This window comes from Tiliqua scincoides, chromosome 2 (assembly GCF_035046505.1).
Source record: "Tiliqua scincoides isolate rTilSci1 chromosome 2, rTilSci1.hap2, whole genome shotgun sequence".
Taxonomy (NCBI): domain Eukaryota; kingdom Metazoa; phylum Chordata; class Lepidosauria; order Squamata; family Scincidae; genus Tiliqua; species Tiliqua scincoides.
The window spans coordinates 210,686,348-210,705,654 of record NC_089822.1 but is presented as its reverse complement, the minus strand read 5'-3'; the positions used below and the strand labels follow the sequence as shown (position 1 = coordinate 210,705,654).

Genomic DNA, 19,307 nt, shown 5'->3' with positions numbered 1-19,307 from the left:
TGAAATATAAGAACTTAAATTGAACTGGGTACTGGGTAGAGGTGAAAATCTTACTGGTTCTTTTTTTTTTGGGGGGGGGGATGTTATTGCAGGCAGGCTATAGAGAAAATTCACTTGGTGGAACAGGGCTGGCTTTCCCTTATTTATTTATTTTACTTTATTTTACTTTAATTTATTTTAATTCGCTTTATGATGGGTCCTGGACAGATTGTCATTCTAAAAAGTGGGTCCCAGTGCTAAAAGTTTGAGAACTGCTCCAGTAAGGTGTTAGTAAGTTGACACCCTGGGGGGAGGTGACACCACCGGTGACCAAAATCAGTTTGCAAAAATAATACCATCATGTTATATATCAATCAATGTGTAATTTCATGCAGAATGTGTTGGAACAAACTGCATTGAAATATCTTTATTCTAACAAAAGATACAGCCAAAAAAACCAGTGGGGGCGGGGCGATGGTGGATCACCACGCCCACCACCTGGGGCGTTGCCCTGCCCACTGCATGGGGGTGACATGCTGGCCTCCCGCACCGGGCAATGCGAGCCCTAGTGACCCCACTGCCTATGGGATAGGGAAGTGGCTGGTGTTCTCCCCAGGGTAAGGGAACAAACATTGAGCAATGGGAGTCACAACGGGTCTCCTCAGATCTACAACAACCTATCATTCTGGTGCAGGAGCCCAGCACCAACTGGTGCTGGCCCAGCATCCTTACTGCTGTTATAGTTCCTTATAACACGTTTTGTGATGCTCAGAGCCGGAGGTAAATCTGGAGCACGCAGGGATAGTCTGACTGGATCAGGTTGCCCGTCTCCTATTAATCTCACTAGAAGAGAAAGTATGGAGATCTTTTCAATGTTCTAGACCAAGGGTTCCGAAACCCTGGCCCAGGGGCCACTTGCAGCCCTCAGGGACTCCCAATCCGGCTCGCAGGAAGCTCCCAGTCTCCAATGAGACTCTGACCCTCCAGAGACTTGATGGAGCCCATGCTGGCCCGACGCAACTGCTCTCAGTGCGAAGGCAACTGTTCAGCCTCCGGTGTGAGCTGTGGGATGAGGGTTCGCTTCACTGCTTGCTGTTTCATGTCTGTGATGCAGCAGCGGCAGCAAAGGAAAGGCCAGCCTTGCTTTGTACAAGGCCTGTTATAGGCTTTGAGCTTAAAGGCTTATAGGCTTTGAGCCACCCTAGGTGGCAGAGAGGAGTTGCCGTCAAGTGGAGCGTGGGAGGCGAAGGGCCAGAGCGAGGCCAGACCAGGAAGGAATCCAGCTGCAACGAGGAGTTCTATGAAAGACTGGAACTATTCAATTGTAAAAATCCCTAAGGGAGTTTAGAACAGCCTGCCTATGTAAACCGCCTTGGATTAAAGTCTGAGGAGAAATCTGACAACCAAAGAAAGGCGGTATATAAATACCTGTATAAATACGAGATATTGCAAGACCTTCATTCATTCATATAAATTCCGTCTTTAATTTATTCAAATTTGAAATGTAAATTTTTTCCTGGCCCCTGCCACAATGTCAAAGAGATAATGTGGCCCTGCCAAAAAGTTTGGACATCCCTGTTCTATTCTAGTACAATTTAGGTCATTCTCCAGTGTCTGTCACATCTCAAAGGCTCTAATCCAGAAGTTTCATTTCCCAATAAATGTAAAGCCTGCTAATTTAAAGTCCACTGAGATTGAGCCATTTCTGCTTAATACTGCATATATGCAACAGGGATCAACCATGTACACCTTTGGGTTGGGCAGAATTAAGGAGATTTAAGTGCAATTGATTTTCTTTGGATCTACTGTTTTTCAGGTAGAAACCATACTAATTTTAGCACAATTAGAAAGATGAGGTTAAAGTGTGTATTGGCATAAATCTGTTTTATTACAAATAATGCATCATGCCAAACCTTTTGAATAGGTTTTATTTACTATGAGAAACATTCAAAGCAGGGTTATAAAAAAAGTGGAAGAATTGCATGGCTCATTGATAACAGTATACTGAATACATTTAGAAAATTCTGCAAAAGGCACTTTCAGAATTCACAAGTAAAAAATGGAACACCTATAACTTAAAGCTTAAATTCCATTTTCTTTCTGCTCCAGTGAGGGGGAAAAAATGTAATCGAATTAAAACATTTGCTATACAGACACAATCTGACTGGCCGTAATCCTCTCCTCATGTATAGCACATGACTTCAGGAAAACTCATGTTGAGTAACTTCAGGAAAACTCATGTTGAGTAACTGCAGGATTGCCAACAGAGAATTACAAGCAATACACAAGCAAATACTTTGAAAGATATGTTCTGTTCTTAGTTGTATATTCATTCAATTTCCTCCTAACTCATATGTCTACATGAATCGATATTAGATCGATCACAGTGGAGCAGGAATTACTCATAAGATGCATGATAGATTTTGTGACAACTATCTACCTGGTAATGGGAATGAAAGGGAAAGAGTAAGCAGAAAGGCTTTCATGAAACCACACATATTCAAAACAATACCACACAGTTCAACATAATTGATATGCCTTATCACCATAGTATAGTGATGAGAAGGTGGGGCTATACTCTGACACACAGTAACTTTACCTGGGAGTATACAGGGTTTCAGCCATGCTGCCATTATGGCTAGGTTAGCCTGGTTGATATAGGAGACCTACCATTACTCCTCTGCTACTCTTCCTGAGAGAGGTAGGGTCAAAGTTTTGTTTTTTTTTAAAGCATTTTGTTACTGCTTATACATCAAGGAGGGAACAAGTAAAGCTTAAAAATATGTCCGTTTATAACACATGGAAATCTAAATATTTCTTTGTCACCAAGAAATCACATATATTACAGGACTTTCCATTACAAATGAAAATTCACGGCGAGGGAAATGTATCCCAGATTACTACATTCAGACATGTTTTTTTTACAGTATAATCTGAACAAATACACACAGATATGGAACTGGTCTACGCCTATGTATAAAGATTTTGCTCTTTTATCAGTAACTTAAGAGAAATACAGTGAAAAATATACAAGATCTTGAGAAGGCACAAAGGTTACAGTCACAGTCGAAGTGCAAGCTGCTCACAAGGACAAATGCAAGATTTATAACCATAACAGTATAAAAGAATGGTATACCATTCTTTTGGAATGGAAGAAAAGCCGCTCCAAAAATAGGACTGGACTGACGGGTTGCCTCCTCTTCATGGTTTTCTGTTAAACCTGCCAAGTCTGTTAATGGTTTGCAATGTTTTTGTAATGTGCCACACTCATTCTGAATGCCTGCATCCTCAGACTGGCTAAGCAAAAATGACAACACTGTTTATGCCATGTATTAATGTTTGGTATTTACTATCCTATAGCTCAGTCTGCTTTTTCATTCATACCCACTGTATTCTGCAGCATCAGAAAAAAAGTAACAAACAGAAGAATAATACTGTCCCTGCCTCATTTTGTGCATCCTAAATAAATGTTAGGCATGTGTGCATATTAATATTAGAATAATATGTATAGCAAAGGGGATAGATAATAAAAAACTTCAAGTAATAACATGCCCTAAATTACACCTTTTCAGTATATGACGACTGCTGAAATGTTTGCAGAGTACAAACATGACATATACAAGCATGAAGGCTGTCGGACACAGACTTCCATTAGGTGTCTAATTCCATTTTCCCCATGGCAGAAGTAATTTTTTTAAAAGGAAGTATTGTTTTAACTTTAGGTTGCTTTCAAAGGCCCAACTGAATGCAATTTTAAAACTATAATCTGGCATGTAGAGTCTGCAGTGCTCAAAGTACACCAGCAATGGTGATCTGCAAATGATAAAACAAGTGTTTCTTCATTTACAAATACAAGTCAGTTATTGCCAAGAGTCCAATCAATCAATTACAGTTCTGAACACAAACAGAGGGTTGTAGGGCATATGGAAATTTTAGTTTTTAAAAAGATTTTTTGGAGATGTTTCTCTTGCATAATATTTGAAATAGAACATTTAATCTGAAGGTGAATCTCTGAACTGTTCAATTTCGTTCTAGTCAGTTCTGGTGTACCAAAGATATCAAGACTAGCTGTTATTCTCTGGAACAAATAGCACATTCTTTTACAGTTACTTACTCCAGGATCTGAGCCCACATACAAGATGGACTGAAGAGAACACCTTTTAGATAACAAAAATATTATTCTTAAAAGGCATTAATAGCTTGCTTGCTGTGAAACTTTGTTACTAAAAGATGCAACTAAAATTCTCAATATTCCTCATGTTCACTCATGCAATGTGAACTTAGATGCTCTACTTCTGGTATAATTTCAGCAAGAGTCTTATTAGCATTAAAATGGAATACTAAATCTGTTGGGTGAACACATACGGCTGAAAATTGGGAGAGGTTATAGTGTAGTAAACGATCATGCAAAAACTGCACACAAGACAAAAAATTGGATAACTATTCCTTGCCAAAGGCTGAACAGCCTTCTACAAAAGACTACTTCTGCCTTGGAAGTATTTTTCATTAGACCCAACTTCATAATAAAAAATGGTACAAGAATATTCAGGTTTGCACTGATTTTGTAAAGGTATACCTCTCATTTTCTGAACAGTAATCATGACTAGAAAAATAATGGCAGTAAATGCTTGGAGCTACTTTGCTTATCAGGAGCACTCTCTTTTAACTAGACCTATAAACTATTTAATTGTGCGAGGTATAGAAAAAGCAAAATCCAAGTAAAGGATCCTTTTCTCGTGATATTCAAGACATTTGAATTGTGATATTCAGACCATTTCTGAGATTTTGTTCCCGTGTAACAGAGTAGTATTTTTTTAAAGTGTGCCGCCACAAGACAGATTCATTTTGAAGAAAACAGCAATACGTCCATTTAATAAGTAGACTTTGGAGGATCCATATATGCTGGGTTATAAGGTGGTTGAGTTACAGGAGCTCCGGCACCTGTGAAACAAGAGCACATTTTAAATATACAAGGTACCAAGGCAGTTAATGCTAAAATGTAAATATAATCCATAACAAAATTAATATTTAAACACAAAGTGAAATCAAAAACATCAGTCAAATAAAGAAGCAACCATCAAGCAGCAAACTCAAACCATCTTGAACAACCTTCTTACCTCCCCAACACCTGTTCAAACAGGTATATTTTTAGTGTCTTAGGGCCCAATCCTATCCGATTTTTCAGGGCCAGTGCAGCGGTGCCAATGGGGTGCCAATGGTGTGCACAGCTTCCTTTGGTGGGAAGGCAAACACAGAGGCCTCCTCAAGGTAAGGAAACATTTGTTCCCTTACCTCAGGGCTGCATTGCAGCTGCACCGGTGCTGGAAAGTTGGATAGGATTGGGCCCTTAAACATTTGGAGAACAGATTTCACAGCCAGGGTCTGTCATGGAGAAGGACCTGTTCCATACGCATATCAACTGATCCTTAGACAACAATGGCATGTGGAACAGTCTCCTCTGAAGATCTCAATATGAAACTGAATCATACGACAGAAGAATTTTTATATACAGTAGCGAGAGTACACATTTCTTTCTTCAGGTCATCACAACTACATTCAATTGGATTATTTTCTTATATCATTCTCTTTTTTTACTCAAAATGAAAGCACATGAAATAGAGGTTATTGTAAAATCCAATCATGCTTTTATTCCATTGATTTTCCAGATTTTGGCTGAGGTTAGAACACATTGATCATGGCATTTTGATGTTTCTCTGTTAAATGTGAAAACTTTAAAACTCAAAGGATCAGGGATTTCAAGAAATACCATAGATACTCACCTATACGGTGATAAATTTGTCCCAATAGATTGCTCCTGAATCTACCCTTCGCCTTATCTGCGGGGCGACTTGGGGTCAGGGCTGTTTCAGGCACACTGCGGAGCAGCAGTGGTGCTGCTGGGGAGGCTGAGGCGCCACCCGCTCCCCCACCGTGCGCTTCCCACCTGGAGCAGGGAGCCTGACAGAGCTGCTCGGCTCACCTGCCGCTCCCTCCTCCTCGCTGCTTCTGGGCATTGCAGTCCCGCCCGCTCAGGCTCCCCGAGCCTGGTCTCCTTGCTCTGACTTCCTCCTTCTCCGCCCCTGCTAGTCTTCAAAAGGACAGGAAAGGGGAGCAGGAGCCTGGAGCGCGTCCGTCAATGGGGCTTACTCCCAGGAAAGTGCGCATAGGATGGCAGCCTTTGAGCCCAAGCCAGTGCATGCCTACTCAGAAGTAGGTTCCATTACTGTCAATGGGGTTTACTTCCAGGAAAAGATCATAGCTTGAAGATGGGGAGAGAGACGGGAGGGCCGCTTCTTCATGCAGAGTCTACAGCTCTGCATCTGCTTCTTCCCAGCAGAGGGAGGAGGGGAGCCCCCCACACTGCCTCCCTCCCTCCCACACGCCCCCACTCCTGGTCTGCCTGCTTCTCTCTGCCCTTCAGCCCCAGCCCCTCTCTTCCCTCCACCAGCCTTCACTCTGTTGTACTGTTTTCTCCCCCTTCTCCTCGCCTGCTGTGCCCCCTTCTCTTCTCCCTTCCCCACTGTCCCTCTTTCTCTGCCCCCTATTTACAAGCCATGCAATCAGGGAAACTGACCAGGAAACTGATTAGAGCAGCAGACAGCAGTTTCCATTCTAACATCCCCCCAAGGCAGAGAGCAGAGCTGAACCGGCTCCCCAGAATCACCCCACTTCTTTAAGAGTGAAACCCCCCGACAGCCTTGATCCTGCTGTAAATCAAGAGGAGGAGACAGGGTGGGCTTGTTGCAGCTGCAGGATGCACCTTCCCTGAAAGTGGAAACACTCCCATCAAATGTCTCACAAACTACAATTCAGAGCACTATTACTTAGGAATAACACCCAGGGAAAGCAATGGGTCTGCTTCTGAGTAAATAGGGTTTCAGCTATGTGCAGCTGCACTTGGTCACGGCCATTTGCTGTTGCTTGTCTCTGCTATGAATTGAATTGCACACTCCCAGTTGTGTTCTAAGTTGTATGTTATATGTTGAGCTTCTGGCTTAGGAGCAGAAGACTCTGCCTTTGCACTGTTTTGCACCAGAAATGTCCTGAGAAATTCTGAGTGATAGATCACTTTTTTTATGTTTTAGTTTTTTTCCTGTGCTGGTCTTCAATCACTGGTTCATACATGAATTGATCACCAAAAATTAGCTATTGGTGGGGCTTTCATAGTCAACTAGCTACCTCCCTTCCTGCCTTGCTGGCCCTGCAAGGCATTCTGGAGCACTGCCATTATTCCATTCTCTTTCGAGTACCCCTAAAGGTCCTGTTGAGTGCCCCTGGGGGTACATGAACCCCAGGTTGGGAACCACTGTTCTATTAGTATGTTGTTTATAGTGTTTACAAAAAGATGGTGAAGACCAGAATTTAAAAGTTTATGAATAAAAATGAATCTTATGATCTTTTACTATATTTTTTAATAAATTAGAGACCGTCAGTTCTTAGGTAACAATTACTGGTAGGTTATTTTTCAAGATCTGGCCTAGAATAAAATCAGACAAAACTATAATCAAACCACCACCACCCCAAGTTTATGACCCCGACTTATCCGAGGGTCATAGAAAATTCTATGATTCTTGCCTCAAAACCTGCCCTTGACTTATCTGTGAGATCGACTTATAGGTGGGTGTCTGCGGTGGTTTTAAATTGGTGAATGGATGACTTAGTCATGTGGTGTGAAATAGGAAACCTACAAGGTTGTCATAAGGGAAAACTTTCCTATGTTTCTTATAAAAAAGCACTTAGGAAAATGAAAAGAGGAAGCTTTGAAAAACAGACTGAAATATTTACTGGAAGCTAGCTTTTCTCTTTCACAATAATAATATACAACCTGAATTGAGCTTTCTAAGGGATGTGAAGGTTTTGGCAACCTTCAGTCTCGAAAGACTATGGTATCGCGCTCTGAAAGGTGGTTCTGGAACAGCGTCTAGTGTGGCTGAAAAGGCCGATTCGGGAGTGACAATCCCTTCCACACTGGGAGCAAGTGCAGTCTGTCCCTGGTCTGTCTCCCTGGCTGTGGGCCTTCCTTCTTTGCCTCTTAGCCTCAGACTGTTGGCCAAGTATCTCTTCAAACTGGGAAAGGCCATGCTGCACAGGTTTGTGAAGGTTTGTGAAGGTTACAAATGTCAGAATGGCAGAGTTACCCGCACAGACTAGAAGGACGAAGGGTCTCCCCATTAACCGCAGTAAGGGCGCAATCCTGACCCGGACTTGGTTGGCACAAGTCCCTTGTGCTGGCCCAGACGGGTCACAAACATGCTGTAAAGCACTTTGTGCCTCTTCATGAGTTGGCCGGGCCAGCCCATGGACACACACTGGCCCACGGAGGCTGAATCTAGCCTCCGCGCTGACTCAGGGAAGGAGTCTTGTGTCGGCCAAGCTTGGCTGACACAAGGCTTTGGGGTGGGTGGGGAGGAGGTGGGAGGGAGGCGTTTGGGGGGGAGGGCGGTCCCAGAGGCAGGTGAGCAGGGAAAGGGAGGTGGGGCTCAGACCCAGCTCTTATGCCGGATCCCAACCCCCATTCCCGAACAGCACAGAGTGGCTTCAAGCTGCTCCACTCTCTTCGAACTTATGCCATCTTGAGGTGGCACAAGTCCAAAGAAACCCATTGGGGCTACAGTGGCTTATCCAGGGGTAAGGGGAAGAGCTTCACCTTACCTCTGGCTGAGCCATTTCAGGGCCCTATCTTGTGCTGGATACAGCGCAGGCCCCTGGCCTGCCCGTTTCAGCGCAAGATAGGATTGTGCTGTAAGTCTTGTCACATTGCAGCTAGAGAGCCAAGATTGAGAGAAAGTGGTTTCCATAAAGCCAAGCTGGTAATTTTATGGCAAAAGAAGAGAGTCACATCACTGAATTTACAATCTGAAGCTTACTCAGTGGCTTAGCTGTTATGTCATACCAACTCTCCAAAAAAGTAGCAATGAACATGCAAGTTAATGAATTATATGTATTTAAATTATACGTAGCAATTAACATATATGTAATCCATGTTGTTTTCAAGCAACTTAGAGAAAGAAAATGAATGATTTTCAATTGCCTTCACAAAACAGATGTGCTGTGCTTACCTGCCATTGTTTCATGGTAGGCTGGTGGAACTGCAGGCTGTGTGGGATAAGGTGGAGGATACTGTGTCGGGTAGGGTGCTGCTGGCATTCCATGTGGTGGCTGCACTGGGACAGGATTATAACCTTGATATGCTCCTGCTGGATAACCTGCTGGTACCCCAGGCTGCTGGGGATATGGCACCTGAACCACAGTTGTAGCTGTGGTGGTGGTCACAATAGCTGTAACACATGAAACAATAGTGAGGAAGGCAAACATTTCCAAATAATTCCCTGTTCCTTCTTTCACAAGCTACACACACAAGTTACTTCTCAAGGTGATTTCTCTTTTTTCCCCTTTTTTTGTACAACTAGCAATTTCATTTTACAATCATTACCACTACATGCTCTGTTGGGGGGGGGAGGAGACTAAAGGTTTACCCTCCCTACACACCCAAGATCTTGGCCCTGCTAAAGGATGTATAACAGCATACATGTGCTGTACTCAGTTGCAACGCTGGCCCCATGACCACAAATTCCGCCACTGTAATCACCATTATAAAGTGAGGGCCCATTATACCTGGAAAAACAAAATAGAGGCTTGAGAGGGTACTTACGCCGTGGTTGCCTTCGGCACGCTTTATATAAACAGCAGCAAGAACAGGTGAAGCAGAGAATGATGGTCACTACGAAGAGCATAAATAACGTGATTCCAATTGCTAAGAAAGTTCCAAAACTGGAGGAGAAAAGGATACATAAGGGTTAAGTTTTGAATGTCACAATTTTTTTTTTCTAAAGTAACAATAAAAACAGTACACATGTAAAAAGTGACACAACGGTACAACAAAACTGGAATTAATTTTCAATTTAAACAGAATGTTGACAAGTCACATAAAAATACTATATTTTACTGATTAATCTTTGCTGGGCAGACATCTGATCTAATTTGTTACATTAAAGATTAAGGACATAAAAATATGAAAACAAACCATCAGTGAGCAAACCCAGCTTTCCCTTAAAGATGTGTCCTAAGAATGAGATTTACAAAAAAACCTATGAGGCCTTAATTCTCAAGTGTATGATCCAGAGAGAAATCACTGTCCAAAAAATAATCGCACACATCAGCCCAGAAACAGACATGGATGCACATTTGTATCAAAAAAGAAACAAAGAGGAGTGCCATGATCTGGCCTTGGTATGCAACAGAACACAGTTACCCAGCATTTGTTTTAAGGCCTTGCTAAAGAATTCTTAAATAAAGAATTCTTTATTTTAGTGGTAAAATAAAGTAATGGTAAAGCGTGGTAATGGAAGAAGCACTTGGCACCAGTCAGAGATCCCTAAGGAGAGTATTATATGTAACCACCAAGCATGATGAGCCCTTCATCTGGTCACCACCACCTTCTCTTCCATGAACAGGTGGTTGGGGGGGGTTAAGAGGGCACCTCTCTTTTCCTCAGTTATTTAGGTTACCACTGTCACTTCTCTCTTTCTAATCTGAAATGAGGTGTGTGGGTGTGTGTAAAGATAGCAGCAGCAATAGATAGGTGTGTGGGTCTGTGTAAAGATAGATAGGAAATGCCAGGCACCATTTCCTCTGCGGCCAAGCCTGAGCATAACTGCCTTCTCAGCTACGAAGATGACAACCTTTCTTTCTCCCCTGCATCTCTTCAGTTTTCACTTTTTGAAACAAATCACATTCTCCAGTTATAGCTGAACACACAAAATAGCTACAACTAAATAAAACATCTACAGTTGTGGGGGAATATGGGATCCACTACATTGCTCCCATCTCCCCCTTTTGAATAGAGGTTAAAGTGGAAAGGTAGTTGTCACTACCATCGCCCCAGGCTAGAGGGATTCAGACAGAAAGATAACCTATTGGGATACCTCCCTCCCAGCATGGGAGGAAGCCCCACAATCTGGGAGAGGGGGTGAGCCTTAAAGCCAGATGGTAGCGGATGGATTGCATCACATTCCGTAGGACAAGGACATTTACCACCAGGACCCACTTTTTAGAATGACAATCTATCCAGGACCCACCACAAGTAATCACATGGCCAGAAGTGACATCATCAAGCAAATTAAAATAAATAATTATAAATAATTAAATTAAAACAAATAATTAAATAAGGGGAAGCCAGCCCTGTTCCACCAACTGAATTTTCTCTGTAGTCTGCCTGCAATAATACCCCCCCCCCCGCAAAATCAGTAAGATTTCAGTCCTACCTAGTGCCCAGTTCAATTTAAGTTCTTATATTTAAAGCATGTCACTATCAGAACCCCCTAGCTTTACAAGTTTAAAAAGAAAAAAAAAATCACCTTACCAGCTCAAGCCTCTGTTTTGTTCTTTTTACAAGACAGGGGCCTTTTTATAGGGGGCCTGCCTTCTAGAGCATTTGTTGAGCTCCACTTTCATCAGACTGGGACATTCTGGTGGCCTTGCATTCCTCTCTGTCTGACCTTACCATGAGCCAAGTACATTTGCTTACTCACAAGTAAAAATGAACATGTTGCTTAGTTTCACTTTTCATAGGGCTCAATACATTTATCAGCTTGGAGGGAGGGGCTTCCTTCTCAGGTGTTTTTGGGTAACTGCATTCATCAGATTGAGACCATTCTGGTGTTGCTGGATTCCTCTCAACCTGCCCTTTCCAATAGACTAAGGCAAGTTTGCCTGCTCATGAATAAACACGTAATATGGCTCAATTTCACTTTCCATAGGGCTCCAAGCATTTAGTTCTCAGTTATCCACTTATCAGCTAGACCTTCACAACCCACCAACAATCAGGTCATGACCCACAGAGAGACCCTGCCTTAGGAGACAGGAAAGTCAAAAAAGTGAAAAACCACAATATTCTCACCACAATAACAGTATTAGCCTTAAGTTGCATATTTCTCTTCATACTTATGCCATGGACCATAAACTTCAGCTGGTCAAAAATGTGGTTTCTGTCAATGACCTGGTTCAACTTAATACAAGCTAAATACTAAAATACTAAGATTCAGCTGTAGTGATGTTTCCACAATATTGTGAGGTACTTGAAAGCAGTTTAGTTATTTGAACTTTAAACCAAAAATCTGTCACAAAATGCAAACTGGTTCATCCCAGAGACTGCAGGAAGCCATCTGACAGCTTCAGAACAGGCTCCAAATTCCTGGAACTTATATCAACATTTTAAAAGGGGAGGGGGTGGGGGAACATAAGAACAGCCCCACTGGATCAGGCCATAGGCCCGTCTAGTCCAGCTTCCTGTATCTCACGGCAGCCCAGCAAATGCCCCAGGGAGCACACCAGATAACAAGAGACCTCATCCTGGTGCCATCCCTGGCATCTGGCATTCTGACATAGCCCATTTCTAGAATCAGGAGATTGCACATGCACATCATGGCTTGTAACCCGTAATGGATTTTTCCTCCAGAAACTTGTCCAATCCCCTTTTAAAGGCGTCCAGGCCAGACGCCATCACCACATCCTGTGGCAAGGAGTTCCACAGACCAACCACACGCTGAGTAAAGAAATATTTTCTTTTGTCTGTTCTAACTCACCCAACACTCAATTTTAGTGGATGTCCCCTGGTTCTGGTGTTATGTGAGAGTGTAAAGAGCATCTCTCTATCCACTTTATCCTTCCCATGCATAATTTTGTATGTCTCGATCATGTCCACCCTCAGGCGCCTCTTTTCTAGGCTGAAGAGGCCCAAACGCTGTAACCTTTCCTCATAAGGAAGGTGCCCCAGCCCCGTAATCATCTTAGTCGCTCTCTTTTGCACCTTTTCCATTTCCACTATGTCTTTTTTGAGAAGCGGCGACCAGAACTGGACACAATACTCCAGGTGTGGCCTTGCCATCGATTTGTACAACGGCATTATAATATTAGCTGTTTTGTTCTCAATACCTTTTCTAATGATCCCAAGCATAGAATTGGCCTTCTTTACTGCCGCCGCACATTGAGATGACACTTTCATCGACCTATCCACCACACCCCAAGATCTCTCTCCTGATCTGTCACAGATAGCTCAGAACCCATCAGCCTATATGTAAAGTTTTGATTTTTTGCCCCAATGTGCATGATTTTACACTTACTGACATTGAAGCGCATCTGCCATTTTGCTGCCCATTCTGCCAGTCTGGAGAGATCCTTCTGGAGCTCCTCACAATCACTTCTGGTCTTCACCACTCGGAAAAGTTTGGTGTCGTCTGCAAACTTAGCCACCTCACTGCTCACCCCTGTCTCCAGGTCATTTATGAAGAGGTTGAAAAGTACTGGTCCCAGGACAGATCCTTGGGGCACACCACTTTTCACTTCTCTCTACTGTGAAAATTGCCCATTGACACCCACTCTCTGTTTCCTGGTCTTCAACCAGCTCTCAATCCATGAGAGGACCTGTCTTCTAATTCCCTGACTGTGGAGTTTTTTTAGTAGCCTTTGGTGGGGAACCGTGTCCAACGCCTTCTGAAAGTCCAGATATATAATGCCTACGGGTACTCCTGCATCCACATGCCTGTTGACCTTTTCAAAGAATTCTATAAGGTTTGTGAGGCAAGACTTACCCTTACAGAAGCCATGCTGATTCTCCCTCAGCAAGGCCTGTTCGTCTATGTGTTTTGAGATTCTATCTTTGCTGAGGCATTCCACCATCTTACCCGGTACAGATGTTAGGTTGACCAGCCTATAGTTTCCTGGGTCCCCCCTCTTTCCCTTTTTAAAGATCGGTGTGACATTTGCTATCCTCCAATCTTCTGGCACCGTGGCCGTTTTGAAGGACAAGTTGCATATTTTAGTCAAGAGATCTGCAATTTCATTCTTCAATTCCTTAATAACTCTTGGATTACTGGGAACTCTTGGAAACTCTTGGGAACACCCACAAACAGCTTGAACTAACTGATTGTTCCTTTTTTATTTGTGATAAACAAGGACTTAGAAAGCAAGCTAAGAAAGGAAATTAGACACAGGACCAAGTGCTACAAGACTGCTACTACTATTGAGCATTTATATACCACTTTTGAAAAGTAGTTCATTAACTCCAATGACTTACCAAAAATAAAAAATCCCACAATGAAATATGGAGTGCAGTTGGGGTGAGGGAAAGTGAAGACTGATTGCCAACAATAAGAAATAATCTTAAGCATAGCTGTTACTGGGATGCTGTACCAGGTTTTTGTCCACATTCCGTTCCAGCCGGTGCTAGACTGGAATGGTTTATCAGTCTTATATATACCAGGAATATGCCCAAGTCACTAAGATGGAGTTGTGAGTCACTGATCCCACGAATCTACTCACAAGTCATGGCATGTGCCCATCAGGAGTTGACTTGAAAAAACAAGTCACGAGTCCTTGAGCACCAAAAGGGAAGATGGTTGTGGGGTGTGTAAGCAAGCAAGAAAACATGCACACTCAAGAGACAAGGACTCAAGTAATTTAAAGTTCAGACTCTTTTTCCGAGTTATTGGCCCAAGTCGTGATTCGGTAACATCCACAACTTGGGTCAACTCAAGTTATCAAAAACAGTCGCTTAGCATGACTCATGTCAAGTCAACCTGAGTTGATCACCCATCCCTGATATGTACTATTTTCAAAGGCACCCATGGCTCAACAGAAGCATGCATGGTTGCCAATGTTAAAAACAAGGCATCTCCTTTTATGTCCTTCAGACAGACAGAAAAACCAGACTAGGCTTTCTTTTAAAAGCATAACATGTTTAAACTGCTGGACACCAATGTTCTCTGTAATATTTACAGCAGTGCATGGAGCTGCACAGTGGCTGTTCAGGGGCAGCTCTGGAGTACTCAGCAATGATAACTTCACTGAGCTCTGAAGCACCCTATCAGAACCAGGGGACATCCATGAAAGCTGGGTGTTGGAAGCGTTAGGACAGACAGAAGAAAATATTTCTTTACCCAGCGTGTAATTAGTTTGTGGAACTCTTTGCCACAAGAAGTAGTTATGGCATCTTGCCTGGGTGCCTTTAAGAGGAGATTGGACAAATTTCTGGAGGAGAAGTTCATTATGGGTTACAAGTCACAGTAGGTATGCACAAGCTCTTGGTTTTAGAGGCAGGCTGCCTCTGATTGCCAGATGCAGAGGAGGGCACCAGGACGCAGGTTGTGCCTGTTGTCTTGTGTGCTCCCTGGGGCATTTGGTGGGCCACAGTGAGATACAGGAAGCTGGACTAGATGGGCCTTTGGCCTGATACAGCGGGGCTCTTCTTATGTAAGCTGTTCAGGGTTCCAATTTCAGTTGTGTGGTGATACAGTTTAGAGGAAACAGTACTTGACACAATTGAAAAGATGGCAAGAAATACACCAATACATTATGTGAATGAAAGTGTTAAAATTTCAATTTAAGCATATCTGTTTCTTAGAGACACTGTGCATGAGGGGCATGGCTTCTAGTTTTGGCAACAATGGAAGCTAATCAGGGGCACATTTTTCACCACAACTGCAGTGCAGCATGAAAGGATTAAATATTGCCTTCCCAGTGATCCTGATCAGCTGCTGTACAGCTGCTATTGAAGATTTTCTTGTTACTTTTTTTTTTTAAACCACACAAGGTGAAACTAAATGTGACATGCTATTTGGTCCTACAATTCTTCCCTCTTTGCCTCAGGCAAACTCTTCAAATAAAATTTGTCCTTTCTAGAAACACATTCATTCAATTATTACCCTTAGTCTAGCCAGGGTTTTGTTGCGATAGGCATTCCAGACAGACTGCTCAGCAGGCCACACTCCAACTTCTGCACCACTTTGGGACATAAACCGTATGCACGCACACTGTAATACTATGAAAGCATTGGGAAAGATATACTGTATAGAAACTGTTGTATTAAGGAGCAAAGTTAACCCACTATTCCAAAGTTGAAACATACCATTAAAATGGGACAGCTGACAAGATCAGGGGATACATATTTTGCTTTAATTGCTTTGGCGCTCATATGCCATTAGTCATCTTCCCCATTCCTTCAGAGGACAGAAGATGCAGGATAACAATATTTTAAATAAGTATTTACATGAATCTCTAGGACTGAACATCCTACTTGGTCCACCATTCCAAAAAGGTAATCAAAAGGAAACCATTGTCCTCAGAAGGCAATATTGCCTGCCACTCCCAAATCAATGAATACAATCAGTGCATAGAGATCAGTACAAAACATTAGATCCAGATTTATTGGAGGGCACTGAGAGATGCTGGTGGAGAAATAAGACCATTGGCAGCCACGTACTTGCACAATAGTTAGGTAGCTACAAGAGCAAAGCAAACCTTCATGCGTAGAGCTGATGACCTCAATGTCTCCTCACAATGCCCTTCTGAGGGAATACACGGTTTGAAAGAATTTCAACTTCCTTCCAGCAGCTATAGGTGTAAGAACATAAGATGAGCTGCTGGATGAGGCCAAGGGCTCATATAGTCCAGTTTCCTATATCTTACAGTGGCTCACCAGATGGCTCAGGAAACACTCAAGACCACAAGATACCCACATCCTGTTGCTACTCGCATCTGGCATATAGAGATAAGCTACCTCTAAAACCCGGATGCTGCGTATAGTCATTGTGACTTGAAACTTGTGATGGTCTTTTCCTCAATAAATCAGTCCAACCCCCTTTTAAAGTCATCTAGGCCAGGTGCCATCACCACATCCTGTAGTGATGGCACTTGTTGCAGTCCTCACAAATAGTTGACTGCAAAGTATGAACATGGATGTGCACACTATGTTAGAGGCTTAACAAGCAGAGAAGGTCTTGCAGGGCTTTCACTAGACAAGAAACAGAACTAGTCTGCTCCCCCCCACTATGAAATACTTAGTACTTAAAAATATCAAAAATAGCTTAGGAATAGCAATACATTGTTATTCAAGGCCCGAAAACGGCCATTTCAAAGGTTATCTGTCTAAGAAAATTTTTTATTTATTTTTATTTTTATTTATTTTTCACATTTTTATACCGCCCTTTCTCCAGAGAGCTCAGGGCGGTGTGTACACAGCTGCTCCCCTCCTTTTGTCCTCACAACAACCCTGTGAGGTAGGTGAGGCTGAGAGAAAGTGACTGGCCCAAGGTCACCCAGGAAGCTTTGTGGCTGAGGGGGGACTTGAACCTGGATCTTCCAGGTTTAAGTCCACCTCCCAAACCACTACACCACCCTGGCTCTATCAAATAACAAAAAAATCAAACAACTAAGTATTCCAAATATCGCTGGAATACTTCATTTGTGGATAATTTTCTGTTTAAAAATAGATTTATACTGCAATCCCTCAGTTACTTTTTTCCTACATAGATGGTTACACTAGGTCCTAAGACCTTCCCTTCTGGAGAAAGGGAAGTCAGCCTTTGCACAAATGTAGCATGAGCTGCATTATGGTCAACAAAGAACTTTCTGACACTTTCTGTAAATAGCACTTTAGGAAAGGGAAGACAGGGGGAGAAAAATATGAAGATGATCCAGCTGCAGTAGAAGCAAAGCAGAAAAGCCCCCCCATCTCCCTCCACTGTAGTTTTACAGCATTTTGCATGCCCCTCCTCACTCACTAACAAAAGAAAGCAAAACACATTACATACAGCATTAAATACATATATCATTTGGCCCTGAAAAAGCTGCCACTTTAAGAGGTGCTTCTTTCCCCCAGTGAATCACCTGCCTTTTTTTAATGGCTTCCCATTTTCAGTTTTGGTGCATAAATGTAGTATGAAAGACAGAAAAATATAACACTGTGTTTTGATGCAAGTATTTATTATCATTTATAATCCTTTCTACAATTAAATGTGCAAGTCAAAACATTTAGTTAAGTGGGCTGTTACTGTAAGCAATCTTGCTGCTTGCATGCATATGATAGGCACAAGGTTGCTGCAGGCAGAAACCTATACAGAATCCTGACTAGGCTTTGCATCCATGCAAGCTGTACAACACTTAAATCCACTGCTGCACAATATCTTCTACTCATGCAAACATGTGGAGAGCAGCACAAAATGCTGCCTTGCTTCTACATGCATTCCTTACTTTTGTATATATGTCAATAAAACTAACATGAAGTTCCAAAGGCTGCAATTTCTGCTTAATAAAGCTAAAAGTTGCTTCAACAAAATTTCCAAATTGAGAAGGTGTAAAAAAAAAATTCAGCCTCAAAGACTGGTGTTTTTCAGTAAACATTAGCTTTAGTAAGAAAAGATTCATTAAAATCTGTTTCAGATGGAACATGCAACAAAAATTACTTACTAAGTAGTAATTCAGTGCAATTATTCAGTTAGTATGTTTATATTACACAGTCAATGAATACAAGACTAAATGATGCACACATTTCTCTGGTTTTTGATGGTGATGGTTCCTGCCTAATTGTTCTAAGAAATTACTTGGCTTCCCACAAAAAAGTATGTTTTCTATTTGGCAAAATGTTAAACAAAAAATAACTGGGGGGAAACTGTGCTGTATACCACACAAGTACAACTCTAAAGCAATGTTGAAAATCCCCCAAGGTTCAGAGTTCTGAACATGAAAGAACATAGGCCAGCAAACAGAACTACTAAAGCTTACCTCATGTTTGCTCTCAAGCTTTCAGCCCAATTTTCTTCTCTAAAATCTCCTCCTTTTAAAACTCTTAGATTCTAGTCTGCGAGAAACGAAACTGACTGCATTTCCGGATGTGCCTTGAAATCTACATTCTATTCTGCCTGCAGTGACATCAGCAAAGAAACATAGCAGGCTTCTTTGAACACATGAGGCTTGAATGCACAAAAATCCTTCTTAAAGGCACACAGCATTGCTTTTCACTCTGGACTACAGAAAAATCCAAGACTCAGACTTGTCGGGGGAAGGTGGAGGTTAACTGAAGGGAGTAGAGCTTGTGCTCAGTGCGCTGTTCCCTACTCTCCCCAGGTTTACTCAACAGCGAGGGGAGGGGAAGAGTGTTGGCACCCTTTAGTCTCGGAAGGCTATGGTATCGCGCTCTGAATGGTGGTTCTGGAACAGAGTGTCCTCTCCAGTGCGCGAAGCCTGGGTAAAGTAGGTATGGAGGATAGGCTGTTACCCATGCAGCAAATGGAAAGGCAGAAGCCAATACGGCAGGAGTTGCCAGAATGTGACTGTGTTCAGCCACGAACTGCCTCAGGGACTCCAGCTCTGAATTTTGCCTCGAGGTTGACTCCTGAAGCCTTTTCCATAACTGGATGTAGCCACAAGGCAGTGGAGGTTTGGGATCAGAGTTTTCCTTCTCTCAGATAAGCTGCATTCCCAGGCTAAGTCCTATCTACCTATCCTATCTAGATAGGCTAGTCCTATCTACCTGTTTAGTCGCCTCTTACAAC

General features: G+C 42.5%; 1 protein-coding gene across 1 annotated transcript in view; it reads right to left on the bottom strand.

The window, feature by feature from the left end:
- Positions 1 to 1,848: 1,848 nt before the first annotated feature.
- SHISA5 (shisa family member 5) overlaps positions 1,849 to 19,307 on the bottom strand; it is a 42,521-nt gene continuing 25,062 nt past the window's right edge. Inside the window, exons 4-6 of the mRNA XM_066615938.1 lie at positions 9,632 to 9,750; positions 9,039 to 9,257; positions 1,849 to 4,920 (exon numbers count right to left, since the gene is read on the bottom strand). Coding sequence (XP_066472035.1) covers positions 4,850 to 4,920; positions 9,039 to 9,257; positions 9,632 to 9,750 — 409 coding nt within the window. The 3' untranslated portion in view covers positions 1,849 to 4,849. The remainder of the gene's footprint in view (positions 4,921 to 9,038; positions 9,258 to 9,631; positions 9,751 to 19,307) is intronic.